The sequence below is a fragment of the Salmo trutta genome, chromosome 14, assembly GCF_901001165.1.
Source record: "Salmo trutta chromosome 14, fSalTru1.1, whole genome shotgun sequence".
Taxonomy (NCBI): domain Eukaryota; kingdom Metazoa; phylum Chordata; class Actinopteri; order Salmoniformes; family Salmonidae; genus Salmo; species Salmo trutta.
In genome coordinates, this window is record NC_042970.1 from 12,231,211 (window position 1) to 12,246,981 (window position 15,771).

At 44.0% G+C, this 15,771-nt stretch overlaps 1 protein-coding gene across 1 annotated transcript; it reads left to right on the forward strand.

Annotated features, from left to right (window-relative positions):
* Nucleotides 1–267: 267 nt before the first annotated feature.
* Nucleotides 268–15,165, forward strand: LOC115207401 (protein Ycf2). The gene is made up of 4 exons (XM_029774464.1): nt 268–888; nt 12,493–12,971; nt 13,194–13,299; nt 13,738–15,165. Exons 1-4 carry the CDS (start codon nt 610–612, stop codon nt 14,134–14,136), a joined length of 1,263 nt encoding a protein of 420 aa, XP_029630324.1. The 5' UTR covers nt 268–609; the 3' UTR covers nt 14,137–15,165.
* Nucleotides 15,166–15,771: the final 606 nt, after the last annotated feature.

Sequence of the window (15,771 nt, forward strand, 5' to 3'; positions counted from 1 at the left end):
GAGGGGCAGGGCTCAGGGAACATTTTAAATTGTGATTGACAGCAGTGGGCCTGCTAAAAAATCATGGCTATATACAATTTTTTTTTAAATATATTGACTGTATGTTCACGTGCAAGAAAATCATTTATATATTTCTTACATACATTTTCCTAAGGCCTAAATATGTACTACTGTCAAAATATATACAAGACCATAGGCCTACATGAGTTTTCTGAGGTGTCATAGAAAAAGTGTTAAAAAACGTACATTGTCCATATAATATCAGATCAAACTTCAATAAAGAGGCGTATAAAACGTGACAGTAGCCTTTAAACATTGTATGCTATTTACATTCGATTACAAAACACATTGAGCGCTAGGCTACTACAGCAACTCCGACCACAACGAGGAACGAGGGGGTGTCACGCTTCTGATACTAACATTAGAACACTTGCCTGACTTCAGTCGATGTCCAATGAATGAACGGGGTGTTGCAGAGTAGAGAGAGCACAGTAGCATACCCTAATAAATTGAAGCACCACTTTATCTCGAGCAAGACGAGAGCTATCATTCTCCCTGTCTCACCGTCTCCTGTGTACGTGAGTCTCTCCCGGGAACAAGGTATCCGAAATGACTAAGCGCAAATCAAAGACTGCCGCCAACTTCAAGCCAGAGCGCGAGGACAACTCTTTCTTAATAGAATCCCATCCAGTGTCCGAGTCGCGAGGAAGAGTGAATCAACTCGCGCTGCCATGCATGTTGTTCCTTATGGTCGCGATTGGAGGGGCATCTGCGGGCTGGTTTTGCCTGCAACAGCAACAATCCATTGATCAGCTATCAGAAACGTTTAGGGCCATGCAAATAAGAATCACCAAGTTTCAGCAGCAGATGGGGATGAGAGAGGCACAGGTAAGGGACTGATCTGATTGTGAAATTGTCACATGATCATGAGTAGGCTATATCGTTGGTCTGTGCAATAATGTCAATCAAATGAGCCCGGCTGAGAATGAGAAGGGCTTTGGAGTTGTTATTAAAGCATTGAGGAGAAAGGACAGGAAAGTATTGTTAGTATCAATTCCTCCCGTCACAGAATATACACTGAACTAAAATATAAACTCAACATGTAAGGTGTTGGTGTTTCATGAGCTGAAATGAAAGATCCCAGAAATGTTCCATATGCTGTAAAAGCTTATTTTTCTCTGATTTTGTGCACAAATGTGTTTACATCCCTGTTAGTGAACATTTCTCCTCTGCCAAGATAATCCATCCACCTGAAAGGTGTGGCATATCAAGAAGCGGCATATCAAGAAGCTGATTAAACAGCATGATCATTACACAGGTACACCTTGTGCTAGGGAAAATAAAAGGCCAATCTAAAATGGGTAGTTTTGTCACACAACACAATGCCACAGATGCCTCAAGTTTTGAGGGAGTGTGCAATTGGCATGCTGACTGCAGGAATGTCCACCAGAGCTTTTGCCAGATCATTTAATGTTCATTTCTCTACCATAAGCCACCTCCATCGTTCAACCGGCCTCACATCCGGTGATGGATGTGAGGCCAGCCTCACATCCGCAGACCACAAGTATGGCATTGTGTGGGAGAGTGGTTTGCTGATGTCAAGGTTGTGAACAGAATGCCCCATGGTGCCGGTCGAGTTATGGTATGGGCAGACATAAGCTACGGACAATGAACACAATTGCATTTTATCGATGGCAGTTTGAATGCACAGAGATACCATGACGAGATCCTGAGACCCATTGTGAGGCCCATTTTTTTTTTAAAGTTATCTGTATTCCCAGTCATGGGAAATCCATAGATTAGAGCCTAATGATTTTATTTCAATTGACTGATTTCCTTATATGAACTGTAACTCAGTAAAATCTTTGAAATTGTTGCGTGTTGCGTTTATTTTTTTGTTCTGTATAAAATATGAGAATATATTTCTATTTTGTCATCATCTTATGTTGATGTTGTGATCATGTTTGAATACCAGCATGTGCCATGTGCATAGGATGTCTACAGCCCTTTTTGAATTTGAATCTTTTTGGTGAATGTCGGGAACCGAATCGCATCGGTGAAAGAGACGTTCATTTGGCTCCCTGTTTTGCATACTGTTACGACTGCTTTATGAGCTCAGAACAACGTTTTTCTGCAGATATGTTACAAAATAATTATCTAAAGAGCGTGAATCCTTGCTTCAGAAACAATAATTAGTGGGGATAGCACGTCAATCCGGGCCAGGTAAACATTTATTTGTATGCTCATTTCACGATCTGACATAATGGAGATGTGCAATTTTTCATGGTTATTGTCACGGTTGTCGTAAGGAGAGGACCAAAATGCAGCATGGAAGTGTATACTCATCTTCTTTATTACGGAAGAAGGAAAAACCAAAATAAACACGTATACAAAAATGAACTAGACAGTCTTGTCAGGCACACACAGCAAAACAAGAAACAATCTCCTACAAACACATACCCATATATAGGACTCTCAATCAGAGGCAACTAGAAAACACCTGCCTCCAATTGAGAGTCCAACCCCAATTAACTAGACATAGATATACAACTAACCAGAAAGAACATAGAAATACTAACACAGAACATAACCCCAAAACCCGGAACTAACTAAACAAACACCCTACTAAATAAACCACCACCCCGAACCACATAAACAAAATACCCTCTGCCACGTCCTGACCAAACTACAATTACAAATAATCCCTAATACTGGTCAGGACGTGACAGTTATAGATTGAATTTTAAGCATTTTGAACGAAGAGCCTTTTGGGAGCCAAATGAGCCGTCTCTTTTATGTGATCTGAGCCAAACGAGTCGGCTCACCGAAAACACTTGGAATGCCCATCGCTACAGCATATAGTTCTACAGTAGGTTCTATAACAGTTCCACAGTAGGTTTTCTGAGCAAATAATGTTTGTTTATGGACATAAAATAATATAAAATCACTAGGAAATCAGCTCAAAGTCATTTTAATTTCAGAAATCTATTACCAAGTATTCCCACTCATAATTGAGAGGCATATGTGGTCATATCCCAATATAAACAGGTTTTGAAATAATTCTGTTTTTGTCAAATACTATATCTGTTTGTGATTATTGTGATCAATTTGCGGTGTACAAATTGATTATAACTATGTTCCGGCCCTCTGACCATCTGCTCAATGAAAAATTGGCCCATGGCTGAATGTAATTGGGGACCCCTGGCCTATACTGTACACATGCATACAGGATAGGATAGCTATCTATATATAGTATGCTACCAGTCTGCACGTTCATGCTCATGTTTCCCAACCACACATGTTGAAATTAATGGAAATGACATTTGTTAAGCAACATAACAAACAGCAGCTGTTTAAAGATCAGTCAGGGCCTCCCTCTACCCTTTAACACTATCAAGCTATTTTTACAGCCCTGTATGCCAGCAGCTTGCCTGGCTACCCAGACTCCTTGCTCTGGCCAAAAGCTACTTCACGTCCATGGACATTAGTTTCTTCTCCGCAATGGATCTGAGTACATCCCCGACCCTTTACCGAATGCGAACACATTCGGTGGCTGTCTGATTGATCCAGAAACCAATAGGTTGGGCCAGAGCCAGAAAACACGTGGGTAAAGCGTAAAGCGTCAGTTTGAAAATTCGTCATTGGCTTGGATGCTGTGATTGGTTAGAGACGACCCAATCGCTGATGACTTTGTTTTGTACAACACCCCTCGTGCCACTCGTCAGCACAAACAACTTAAATGATGGCATTCTCAGACCAAAGTATGTAGCGAAAGACAGAGCAGCGGAAGATTTAGTATGAGTTGTCAGGCTAACCAGAAACAGCTGTATGACTGAATGTCCTTGTAGGTAAAAATCTTTGCTTATGAACATAATCAGAAAGCCTGCACAAAACAGCATATATTCCTCTTCACTGTAACCAGAACCGCAATACAGTATTGTAGGTTTTCTTTCTTAGTTCTTGGTGTTTGTTGTTGGTCCAGCACGGATGTGGAGAATATTTTCCTATTCCTTGTGTGTTACTGGAATAGTAATTTCTAAGTGAATAAAAGGGATGAGCAGTTGCCGATAAGGTCAATCAAAATCTATTTGTTTTTTTTACAAGTTGCAACAGGGAGACACCTCCAGCACAGAAGCAGAGAAATGTTTAACTAGCTGTCTCTGAGAAGGCCCTTACCTCCTAAATCAGCAGACAACTGCTCAGGAAACACCAGACAGAAAGGCTTGTTAGGAATTCAAAAGAAAATGCAGGGGCTTTGTAAGCTGCTACAGAATCACAGAATCACCTCAATCACCTCAACTCTCCCAAACAGAACACTGGAAATCATGTGTATTACAGAAAGGTAAAATGCAGAAATATGCTAAACATTGTTTTAATCACTCTAAAATGAATTAACCTTATTCATCTTAAATATTGCCATTACAACTACTCAATACCACAACTTGTTTTTCTCAGAATTGCAGTGTAACTACACCGATATAACAATGTAACTGAAACATGCCCTGCGACGAACCATCAAACAGGCAAAGCGTCAATACAGGGCTAAGATTGAATCATACTACACCGGCTCCGACGCTCGTCGGATGTGGCAGGGCTTGCAAACTATTACAGACTACAAAGGGAAGCACAGCCGCGAGCTGCCCAGTGACACGAGCCTATCAGACGAGCTAAATCACTTCTATGCTCGCTTCGAGGCAAGCAACACTGTGGCATGCATGAGAGCATGAGATGTTCCGGACGACTGTGTCTCCATAGCCGACGTGAGTAAGACCTTTAAACAGGTCAACATACACAAGGCTGCGGGGCCAGACGGATTACCAGGATGTGTGCTCCGGGCATGTGCTGACCAACTGGCAGGTGTCTTCACTGACATTTTCAACATGTCCCTGATTGAGTCTGTAATACCAACATGTTTCAAGCAGACCACTATAGTCCCTGTGCCCAAAAACACAAAGGCAACCTCACGTCCGTAGCCATGAAGTGCTTTGAAAGGTTGGTAATGGCTCACATCAACACCATTATCCCAGAAACCCTAGACCCTCTCCAATTTGCATACCAGCCCAAACAGATCCACAGATGATGCAATCTCTATTGCACTTCACACTGCCCGTTCCCACCTGGACAAAAGGAAGAACTATGTGAGAATGCTATTCATTGACTACAGCTCAGCGTTCAACACCATAGTACCCTCAAAGCTCATCACTAAGCTAAGGACCCTGTGACTAAACACCTCCCTCTGAAACTGGATCCTGGACTTCCTGACGGGCCGCCCCCAGGTGGTGAGGGTAGGTGGCAACACATCTGCCACGCTGATCCTCAACACTGGAGCTCCCCAGGGGTGCGTGCTCAGTCCCCTCCTGTACTCACTGTTCACCCATGACTGCATGGCCAGGCACGACTCCAACATCATCATTAAGTTTGCAGATGACACAATAGTGGTAGACCTGATCACCGACGAGACAGCCTATAGGGAGGAGGTCAGAGACCTGGCCGGGTGGTGCCAGAATAACAACCTATCCCTCAACGTAACCAAGACTAAGGAGATGATTGTGTACTACAGGAAAAGGAGCACCGAGCACACCCCCATTCTCATCGACCGGGCTGTAGTGGAGCAGGTTGAGACCGCAAGACACTTCAGAGGGTAGTGCGTACGGCCCAGTACATCACTGAGGCTAAACTGCCTGCCATCCAGGACCTCTAAACCAGGCGGTGTCAGAGGAAGGCCTTAAACATTGGCAAACACCCCAGCCACCCCAGTCATAGACTGTTCTCTCTACTACCGCATTGCAAGCGGTACCGGAGTGCCAAGTCTAGGACAAAAAGGCTTCTCAACAGTTTTTACCCCCAAGCCATAAGACTCCTGGACAGGTAACCAAATGGTTACCCGGACTATTTGCATTGTGTGCCCCCCCAACCCCTCTTTTACGCTGCTGCTACTCTCTGTTTATCATATATGCATAGTCACTTTAACTATACATTCATGTACATACTACCTCAATTGGGCAGACCAACCAGTGCTCCCGCACATTGGCTAACTGGGCTATCTGCATTGTGTCCCACCCACTACCCGCCAACCCTTCTTTTTACGCTACTGCTACTCTCTGTTCATCATATATGCATAGTCACTTTAACCATACCTACATGTACATACTACCTCAATAAGCCTAACCGGTGTCTGTATATAGCCTTGCTACTTTTCAAATGTCTTTTTACTGTTGTTTTATTTCTTTACTTACCTACACACACATACCTTTTTTTCGCACTATTGGTTAGAGCCTGTAAGTAAGCATTTCACTGTAAGGTCTACACCTGTTGTATTCGGCGCACATGACAAATAAACTTTGATTTGATTTGACAAGCTTTTTGGACTTTTTAAATATTCTTATTTTGTCTATTTTAGTAAATTAACAGACAACAATAATTTTACTGCTACTTACAGCTATTTTGCTTACATTGTCACTGTTGTCGTAGGAAGGAGCGGACCAAAGTGCAGCGTGTGTGTCGTTCCACATTTCATTTTCACTGAAACTATGCAATACATTCACAATAAACTGAATGAACAAAACAACAAACCATGACGCAGAGTTGAAACATACACTAACTCAAAAACAATCTCCCACAAAACCAGGTGGGAAAAACCCCTACTTAAGTATGATTTCCAATTAGAGACAATGACGACCAGCTGCCTCTAAATGGAGATCATCCCAAACAAAACCCAACATAGAAATACAAAACTAGAACATAACAACATAGAAAAACTAAACTAGAAAACCCCCGTTACGCCCTGACCTACTCTACCATAGAAAATAACAGCTTTCTATGGTCAGGACGTGACATACATCTACGTTACCTGTAGTTAACTAATTATACATTGCCTCTTTCTTCAAGTGCTGGATTTTCACCCACAGCGGCCAATCCACCATTCATTCTTACCTCCAACCCACCGATATCCACAGATGAACCCATATTTCCCAGTATAATTCTATTTAGCTATTTATTTTTTGCAATACATCCCTCCATTTTACTATGAGGTTTTAAGAGGCTACTGAACCTCCCTATTTGTAACTTTTCTACCGATATTGCCCCAACAATAACAACCATTCCTCGACCTGAATCCAAACACGAGGCACTTTTTTATTTTTTTATTTTTATTTCACCTTTATTTAACCAGGTAGGCTAGTTGAGAACAAGTTCTCATTTGCAACTGCGACCTGGCCAAGATAAAGCATAGCAATTTGACACATACAACAACACAGAGTTACACATGGAATAAACAAAACATACAGTCAATAATACAGTAGAAAAAAAGTCTATATACAGTTAGTGCAAATGAGGTAAGATAAGGGAGTTAAGGCAATAAATAGGCCATGGTGGCGAAGTAATGACAATATAGCAATTAAACACTGGAATGGTGGATGTGCAGAAGATGAATGTGCAAATATAGATACTGGGGTGCAAAGGAGCAAGATAAATAAATAAATACAGTATAGGAATGAGGTAGATAGATGGGCTGTTTACAGATGGGCTATGTACAGGTGCAGTGATCTGTGAGCTGCTCTGACAGCTGGTGCTTAAAGCTAGTGAGGGAGATATGAGTCTCAAGCTGTAGTGATTTTTGCAGTTCGTTCCAGTCATTGGCAGCAGAGAACTGGAAGGAAAGGCGACCAAAGGAGGAATTGGATTTGGGGGTGACCAGTGAGATATACCTGCTGGAGCGCATGCTACGAGTGGGTGCTGCTATGGTGACCAGTGAGCTGAGATAAGGCGGGGATTTACCTAGCAGAGACTTGTAGATAACCTGTAGCCAGTGGGTTTGGCGACGAGTATGAAGCGAGGGCCAACCAACGAGAGCGTACAGGTCGCAGTGGTGGGTAGTATATGGGGCTTTGGTGACAAAACGGATGGCACTGTGATAGACTGCATCCAATTTGTTGAGTAGAGTGTTGGAGGCTATTTTATAGATGACATCGCCGAAGTCGAGGATCGGTAGGATGGTCAGTTTTATAGATCTCTTTGTTTCTTAGGATCTAGAACTAGCGTTTCTGTTTGGTCCGAGTTTTAAAGTAAAACATTTGCTGCCATCCACTTCATTATGTCTGAAACACAGACTTCCAGGTTAGGCAATTTTGGGGCTTCACCATGTTTCATTGAAATGTACAGCTGTGTGTTGTCTACATAGCAATGAAAGTTGACATTGTGTTTCTGAATGACATCACCAAGACGTATAATATATAGTGAAAACAAGTGGTCCTAAAATGGAACCTTGAGGAACGCCGAAACTTACAATTTATTTGTCAGAGGACAAACCATCCACAGACGTAAACTGATATATTTCCGGCAGATAAGATCTAAACCAGGCTAGAACTTGTATGTGTAGACCAATTAGGGATTCTAATCTCTCCAAAAGAATGTGGTATTCGATAGTGTCAAAAGCAGCACTAAGGTCTAGGAGCACGAGGACAGATGGAAAGCCTTGATCTGACGCTATTAAAAGGTAATTTACCACCTTCACGAATGCAGTCTCAGTGCTATGACTGAAGCATTTTGTATACATTATTTGTCTTGAGGAAGGCAGTGAGTAAAAAAATGTTTTTGAGGAATGGGAGATTCGATATAGACCGATAGATTTTAACATTTTCCAGGTCAAGTTTTGGCTTTTTCAAGAGAGGCTTTATTACTGCCACTTTTAGTGAGTTTGGTACACATCCGATGGATAAGGAGCCATTTTTTATGTTCAACATAAGAGGGCAAAGCACAGGCAGTAGCTCTTTCAGTAGTTTAGTTAGAATATGGTCCAGTATGCTGCTTGAGGGTTTAGAGGCCATGACTGTTTTCATGAATGTGTCAAGAGATACAGGACAACTGAGCTTTGGAGAAATATACAGATTCAACAAGGAGTTCATCATTTTCTTTCTAATGAGGAAGTTAATGAATTCATCACTGCAGAAGTGAAAGCCAACCTCTCTTGTTGAATGCTGCATTTTAGTTAGCTTTGCGACAGTATACTTTTTTGGGGGGGATTGTTCTTATTCTCCTCAATTAGGTTGTAAAAATAGTAGGATCAAGCAGCAGTGAGGGCTCTTCAATATTGCACAGTACTGTCTTTCCAAGCTAGTCGGAAGACTTCCAGTTTGGTGGAACCCATTTCCATTCCATTGATACTTTTGTCTCTATTCCCTTCATTTTTAGCCCCTTAATGTTATCATTTACATTTTACATTTACGTCATATAGCAGACGCTCTTATCCAGAGCGACTTACAAATTGGTGCATTCACCATATGATATCCAGTGGAACAACCTCTTTACAATAGTACATCTATATCTTTTTTGGGGGGGAAGGGTAGGGGGGGAGGGTTAGAAGGATTACTTAATCCTATCCCAGGTATTCCTTAAATAGGTGGGGTTTCAGGTGTCTCCGGAAGGTGGTGATTGACTCCGCTGTCCTGGCGTCGTGAGGGAGCTTGTACCACCATTGGGGTGCCAGAGCAGCAAACAGTTTTGACTGGGCTGAGCGGGAACTGTGCTTCCACAGAGGTAGGGAGGCGAGCAGGCCAGAGGTGGATGAACGCAGTGCCCTTCTTTGGGTGTAGGGACTGATCAGAGCCTGAAGGTACGGAGGTGCCGTTCCCCTCACAGCTCCGTAGGCAAGCACCATGGTTTTGTAGCAGATGCAAGCTTCAACTGGAAGCCAGTGGAGTGTGCGGAGGAGCGGGGTGACGTGAGAGAACTTGGGAAGGTTGAACACCAGACGGGCTGCGGGCGTTCTGGATGAGTTGTAGGGGTTTAGTGGCACAGGCAGGGAGCCCCGCCAACAGTGAGTTGCAGTAATCCAGACGGGAGATGACAAGTGCCTGGATTAGGACCTGCGCCGCTTCCTGTGTGAGGCAGGGTTGTACTCTGCAAATGTTGTAGAGCATGTACCTACAGGATCGGGTCACCGCCTTGATATTAGCGGAGAACAACAGGGTGTTGTCCAGGGTCACGCCAAGGCTCTTAGCACTCTGGGAGGAGGACACAATGGACTTGTCAACCGTGATGGCGAGATCATGGAACGGGCAGTCCTTCCCCGGGAGGAAGAGCAGCTCCGTCTTGCCGAGGTTCAGCTTGAGGTGGTGATCCGTCATCCACACTGATATGTCTTCCAGACATGCAGAGATGCGATTCACCACCTGGTTATCAGAAGGGGGAAAGGAGAAGATTAATTGTGTGTCGTCTGCGTAGCAATGATAGGAGAGACCATGTGAGGATATGACAGAGCCAAGTGACTTGGTGTATAGCGAGAATAGGAGAGGGCCTAGAACTGAGCCCTGGGGGACACCAGTGGTGAGAGCATGTGGTGCGGAGACGGATTCTCACCACGCCACCTGGTAGGAGCGACCTGTCAGGTAGGACGCAATCCAAGAGTGAGCCGCAATCCAAGGAGAGACCATGTGAGGATATGACAGAGCCAAGTGACTTGGTGTATAGCGAGAATAGGAGAGGGCCTAGAACTGAGCCCTGGGGGACACCAGTGGTGAGAGCACGTGGTGCGCCGGAGATGCCCAACTCGGAGAAGGTGGAGAGGAGGATCTGATGGTTCACAGTATCAAAGGCAGTAGATAGGTCTAGAAGGATGAGAGCAGAGGAGAGAGAGTTAGCTTTAGCAGTGCGAAGAGCCTCCGTGACACAGAGAAGAGCAGTCTCAGTTGAATGACCAGTCTTAAAACCTGACTGATTTGGATCAAGAAGGTAATTCTGAGCGAGATAGCAAGAGAGCTGGCCAAGGAAGGCATGCTCAAGAGTTTTGGAGAGAAAAGAAAGAAGGGATACTGGTCTGTAGTTGTTGACATCGGAGGGATCGAATGTAGGTTTCTTGAGAAGGGGTGCAACTCTAGCTCTCTTGAAGACGGAAGGGACGTAGCCAGCGGTCAAGGATGAGTTGATGAGCGAGGTGAGGTAAGGGAGAAGGTCTCCGGAAATGGTCTGGAGAGGAGAGGAGGGGATAGGGTCAAGCGGGCAGGTTGTTGGGCGGCCGGCCGTCACAAGTCACAAGATTTCATCTGGAGAGAGAGGGGAGAAAGAGGTCAAAGCATAGGGTAGGGCAATGTGGGCAGGACCAGCGGTGTCGTTTGACTTAACAAACGAGGATCGGATGTCGTCAACCTTCTTTTCAAAATGGTTGACAAAGTCATCCGCAGAGAGGGAGGAGGGGGGAGGGGGAGGAGTATTCAGGAGGGAGGAGAAGGTGGCAAAGAGCTTCCTAGGGTTAGAGGCAGATGCTTGGAATTTAGAGTGGTAGAAAGTGGCTTTAGCAGCAGAAACAGAGGAAGATAATGTGGAGAGGAGGGAGTGAAAAGATGCCAGGTCCGTAGGGAGGCTAGTTTTCCTCCATTTTCGCTCGGCTGCCCGGAGCCCTGTTCTGTGAGCTCGCAATGAGTCGTCAAGCCACGGAGCAGGAGGGGAGGACCGAGCAGGCCAGGAGGATAGGGGACATAGAGAGTCAAAGGATGCAGAAAGGGAGGAGAGGAGGGTTGAGGAGGCAGAATCAGGAGATTGGTTGGAGAAGGCTTGAGCAGAGGGAAGAGATGATAGGATGGAAGAGGAGAGAGTAGCAGGAGAGAGAGTGAAGGTTGCGACGGCGCAATACCATCTGAGTAGCGGCAGAGTGAGTAGTGTTGGAGGAGAGCGAGAGGGAAAAGGATACAAGGTAGTGGTCGGAGACTTGGAGGGGAGTTGCAGTGAGATTAGTAGAAGAACAGCATATAGTAAAGATGAGGTCAAGTGTATTGCCTGCCTTGTGAGTAGGGGAGACGGTGAGAGGGTGAGGTCAAAAGAGGAGAGGAGTGGAAAGAAGGAGGCAGAGAGAAATTAGTCAAAGGTAGACGTAGGGAGGTTAAAGTCACCCAGAATTGTGAGGGGTGAGCCATCCTCAGGAAAGGAACTTATCAAGGCGTCAAGCTCATTGATGAACTCTCCAAGGGAACCTGGAGGGCGATAAATGATAAGGATGTTAAGCTTGAATGGGCTAGTGACTGTGACAGCATGGAATTCAAAGGAGGAGATAGACAGATGGGTCAGGGGAGAAAGAGAGAATGTCCACTTGGGAGAGATGAGGATTCCAGTGCCACCACCCCGCTGACCAGATGCTCTCGGGGTATGCGAGAACACGTGGTCAGACGAGGAAAGTGCAGTAGGTGTAGCGAGTAGCGATCATTAGATCTAACAATTCAATGCCAATAACAAATAGGTATGCTGACAGAGGGCAACCTTGTTTTACGCCTCTTGGCAATTCAAAGTTCTCAGAGAAGTAACCCTTATTTATTATTATTTAGGATTGTTGTACATGAATTTTACCCATCTTATGAGAGACTCTCCAAGTTGAAGAAATTCAAGCACTTATAAACAAATTCTAGAGGTATCAAATGCTTTCTCAAAATCTGCTATAAAGATTATACCCTGTTTCCCTGCAACACAAGCTTTATTAACCGATATCTGTTTTATAACCCTGCCCAGATGAGCTCAGGAGGTCTGATCGAGGAGAGGATACTGGCTTTGGAGGCAGCTCAGAAACAGGCCCAGCAGAAGGCGGTGGTTACCCTGGCAACGTCAGAGCAGTTGAAGAGCATCGACCTCAAATCCCAGTTATGGGCACTCCACAACGAGATGAACACCAGGCTGGCTGAGTTCCAGCAGGTAGCCATCTCCTCCGCAGCCTTGCAGGCCATGATGAAGAACAAGAGCGACGATTTTGAGTCGGTCAAGGAGAGCGTGGAGGCCGTTTCGAGCTCCAACTCTGCGCTAGCAGTGAGCTTGGAGCGGATGACCAGCACGGTACACAACATCAAATCCAGGCTGGACGAGCAGGTGTCAACGGTGGACGGCTTGATGTCACAGCTGGCGGGACAGGTCACTGAGCAGAGGGAACTGAGAGAGTTTCTGAGTCTTCAGAGGGTAGTGCTTCATAACAACCACCAGGAAGTGGGTGAAATCAAGTAAGCTTGAACTCACTCACTAGCTATATGAATAGTGAAAGTTACTTGAATAGTGAAAGTTACTTGATGGCTGTACTTTATTTGTCATGACTATAGGCAGGAGCTTTTCCTGACAGACACAGGGTTTTTCTTGGTCAGGTCACATGCTTAGATAGAATATACCAGTCCATATGTTGGTTCTAATATTCTATGGCTCATTGAGTCTCTGTCTGTGTGTTTCAGGGAGTTGCTGGAGGAATGGCAGGCCAAGAAGTCCCAGCCTCTGGAGCAGCAGCTGCAGTTAGTGACCAGGACCCTGGATGAGCAGCTGGAGGCTGTTCACAGCCAGGTAGGCCCCTCTTCCACCACAGCTAATTATTATATTTCTGTATCCGTGGACTGCAAGGAAAACGTACAATAAACTATTCCTCATCTTCTAATTTTTTTATGGAAGAACATCATGGTTTTGAGGCTTATAGTGTAGACTTACACACAGTGCTCTTACAAAAGTAATTACATCTGCTTTCTGACACATACAGTAAGTTGGTCAAGTATTGTATAACTTCAGGTTGACTTAATAGATCACTCTGTTCTGTGAACACCAAACAAGCGTGATCAGAAAAAAGCAAATACTTTTATCGACAAAGGGTTGAAAATGTTAAACTAATATATAACTAATATCCGAGAGGCGCATTGTAAGTGTGTAACTCTTTCAGACACCATACACGATGACCCATGCTCGAGTGTCCTCTTGAATGTACAGTACGGATTGTTCTCTGTCTTCCAGCTGGTGAATGGTGGTCCACTCAGACAAGAGGAAGTAGACTCCGAGGCGGCAGAGGCCTCGGAAATGGCGGAACGGGAGCAGGAGATAACAGAGGAAGAACCTGCTGAAGAGGAGGTAGAGGAGGACATTACTGTGGGGGCAGTGAAACAGGAAGCTGAAGAGGAGGACGTTACTGAGGAGGCAGTGGGACAGGAAGCTGAAGAGGAGGAAATGGAGCAGGAGGAATCAGTGGAAAAGGAAGTGACAGAGGAGCCAGAAGAACAGCTAGTTGTAGTGGAGTCATTGGAAGATGGTGTCACAGAAGAGCAACTGGAGGAGGAGGAGCCAAAGGACGAGGAAGAGGAGATTGATGATGACAATGACTTCCCAGAGGACTGGTCTCCTGAGGAGCAATGGTAGGAGGAGGAAAAGGTTCAGGCACACATTGCTGACTCTGGTATGGCTAGAGCAGACATTTTGGCAATTGAAACATTACTGTATTGAAAGAAGTGGAGGCCACTCAACCAACATGAGGCGTGGTGCATTAACAATAATGTGATCATCATTGAAAAGATAAAGGCGCAACACTCACGCACCATTAAAAACATATTATTTTATTTAGGCAACTATTAATAGCCTGACAAAATTATGACGTAGGGGCATATATATACATGTCCATTCCCTCTGTATAATTTTTCTGATGAAAGTCATTGATGAAGGCCGAAATGTCACGTTTTTAACAGTTGCTTGAATAACATAATGATACAGTATGTCTTTAATGGTGAGCGAGCGTGGGCCATTTCCTTTTTAATTAATCATACTTTACTGCATTGCCAGAAATGAAATTACATTTGACCAAAATGGCGAGGTCTTATGGAAATATTAAAGATATATTTCTAAAGATAAAGACACGTCCCTATTGAGGACCCACCCCTCAAGACCCACACGCTCAACAGGGTCTTTAAAGTTCAACAGGAATACCTCAGATAAAAATAAAGACTCTGTCAGTGCCAACTGTTAACAGTTGTCTGTACCTAAGTATGCAATCTGACGTTTTCAGTTCTCTTTTTAAATATGAATTTCAGAGCAATAACATCAGTTTTTAAGATGAGTGACAAAAGCTACTTTCCAATTTGTTGGCAAAGCCACAGAAGGTCCAAACACTTACCAGCTTGGTTATGAACTTATTTGATCATATTTTAGTTGTAAATGTCCTTACTAAAAAGTTGTAAATCAAAATGTGTGTGATTATTTGGTTTTGATTTATGTAAATACATTTTCTGAACTGTCCATATTATTGACCTAGCCTACATTCAGTAGCTGTGATTATTAATGGAATCTCATTTTATTTCTGTCATGTTATATAGATGTGACATTTTCAAACCTGCAAATTGCATCACAGATGTCATTGATACACTTTTGTAATAAAAAAAGTGTATACTTTATTTATTTACCTCTGCTTCTGTCCTCTTATTTGTTGTAGTTATTATTAGCCTAACAATGATTTAAACCTAAATTTACAAGAAAGCTGTTAAAATATTATTCTTCAGCTCATGGTTTTAGTACATTTATGTGAGCAACTGAAAGCTTGCCTCTGTCTAAAAGAGAATGGAATGAAACCTTGACCGTAATGTGATCTGTAACAAAACACCTTCTCACAACCTCTTCCCAAAGGTTATTTATGGTGTTGGCTTAGCCTATGGCTGTGAGAACAGTATAGCCCTGTGCTGGACATGCTGTACTTGTGGTTGGAGTTTCCCCTGTCTGGTACTGGACATGTTGTACATGTGGTTGGAGTTTCCTCTGTCTGGTACTGGACATGTTGTACATGTGGTTGGAGTTTCCCCTGTCTGGTACTGAACATGTTGTACATGTGGTTGGAGTTTCCCTTGTCTGGTACTGAACATGTTGTACATGTGGTTGGAGTTTCCCCTGTCTGGTACTGGACATGTTGTACATGTGGTTGTAGTTTCCCCTGTCTGGTACTGGACATGTTGTACATGTGGTTGGAGTTTCCCTTGTCTGGTACTGAACATGTTGTACATGTGGTTGGAG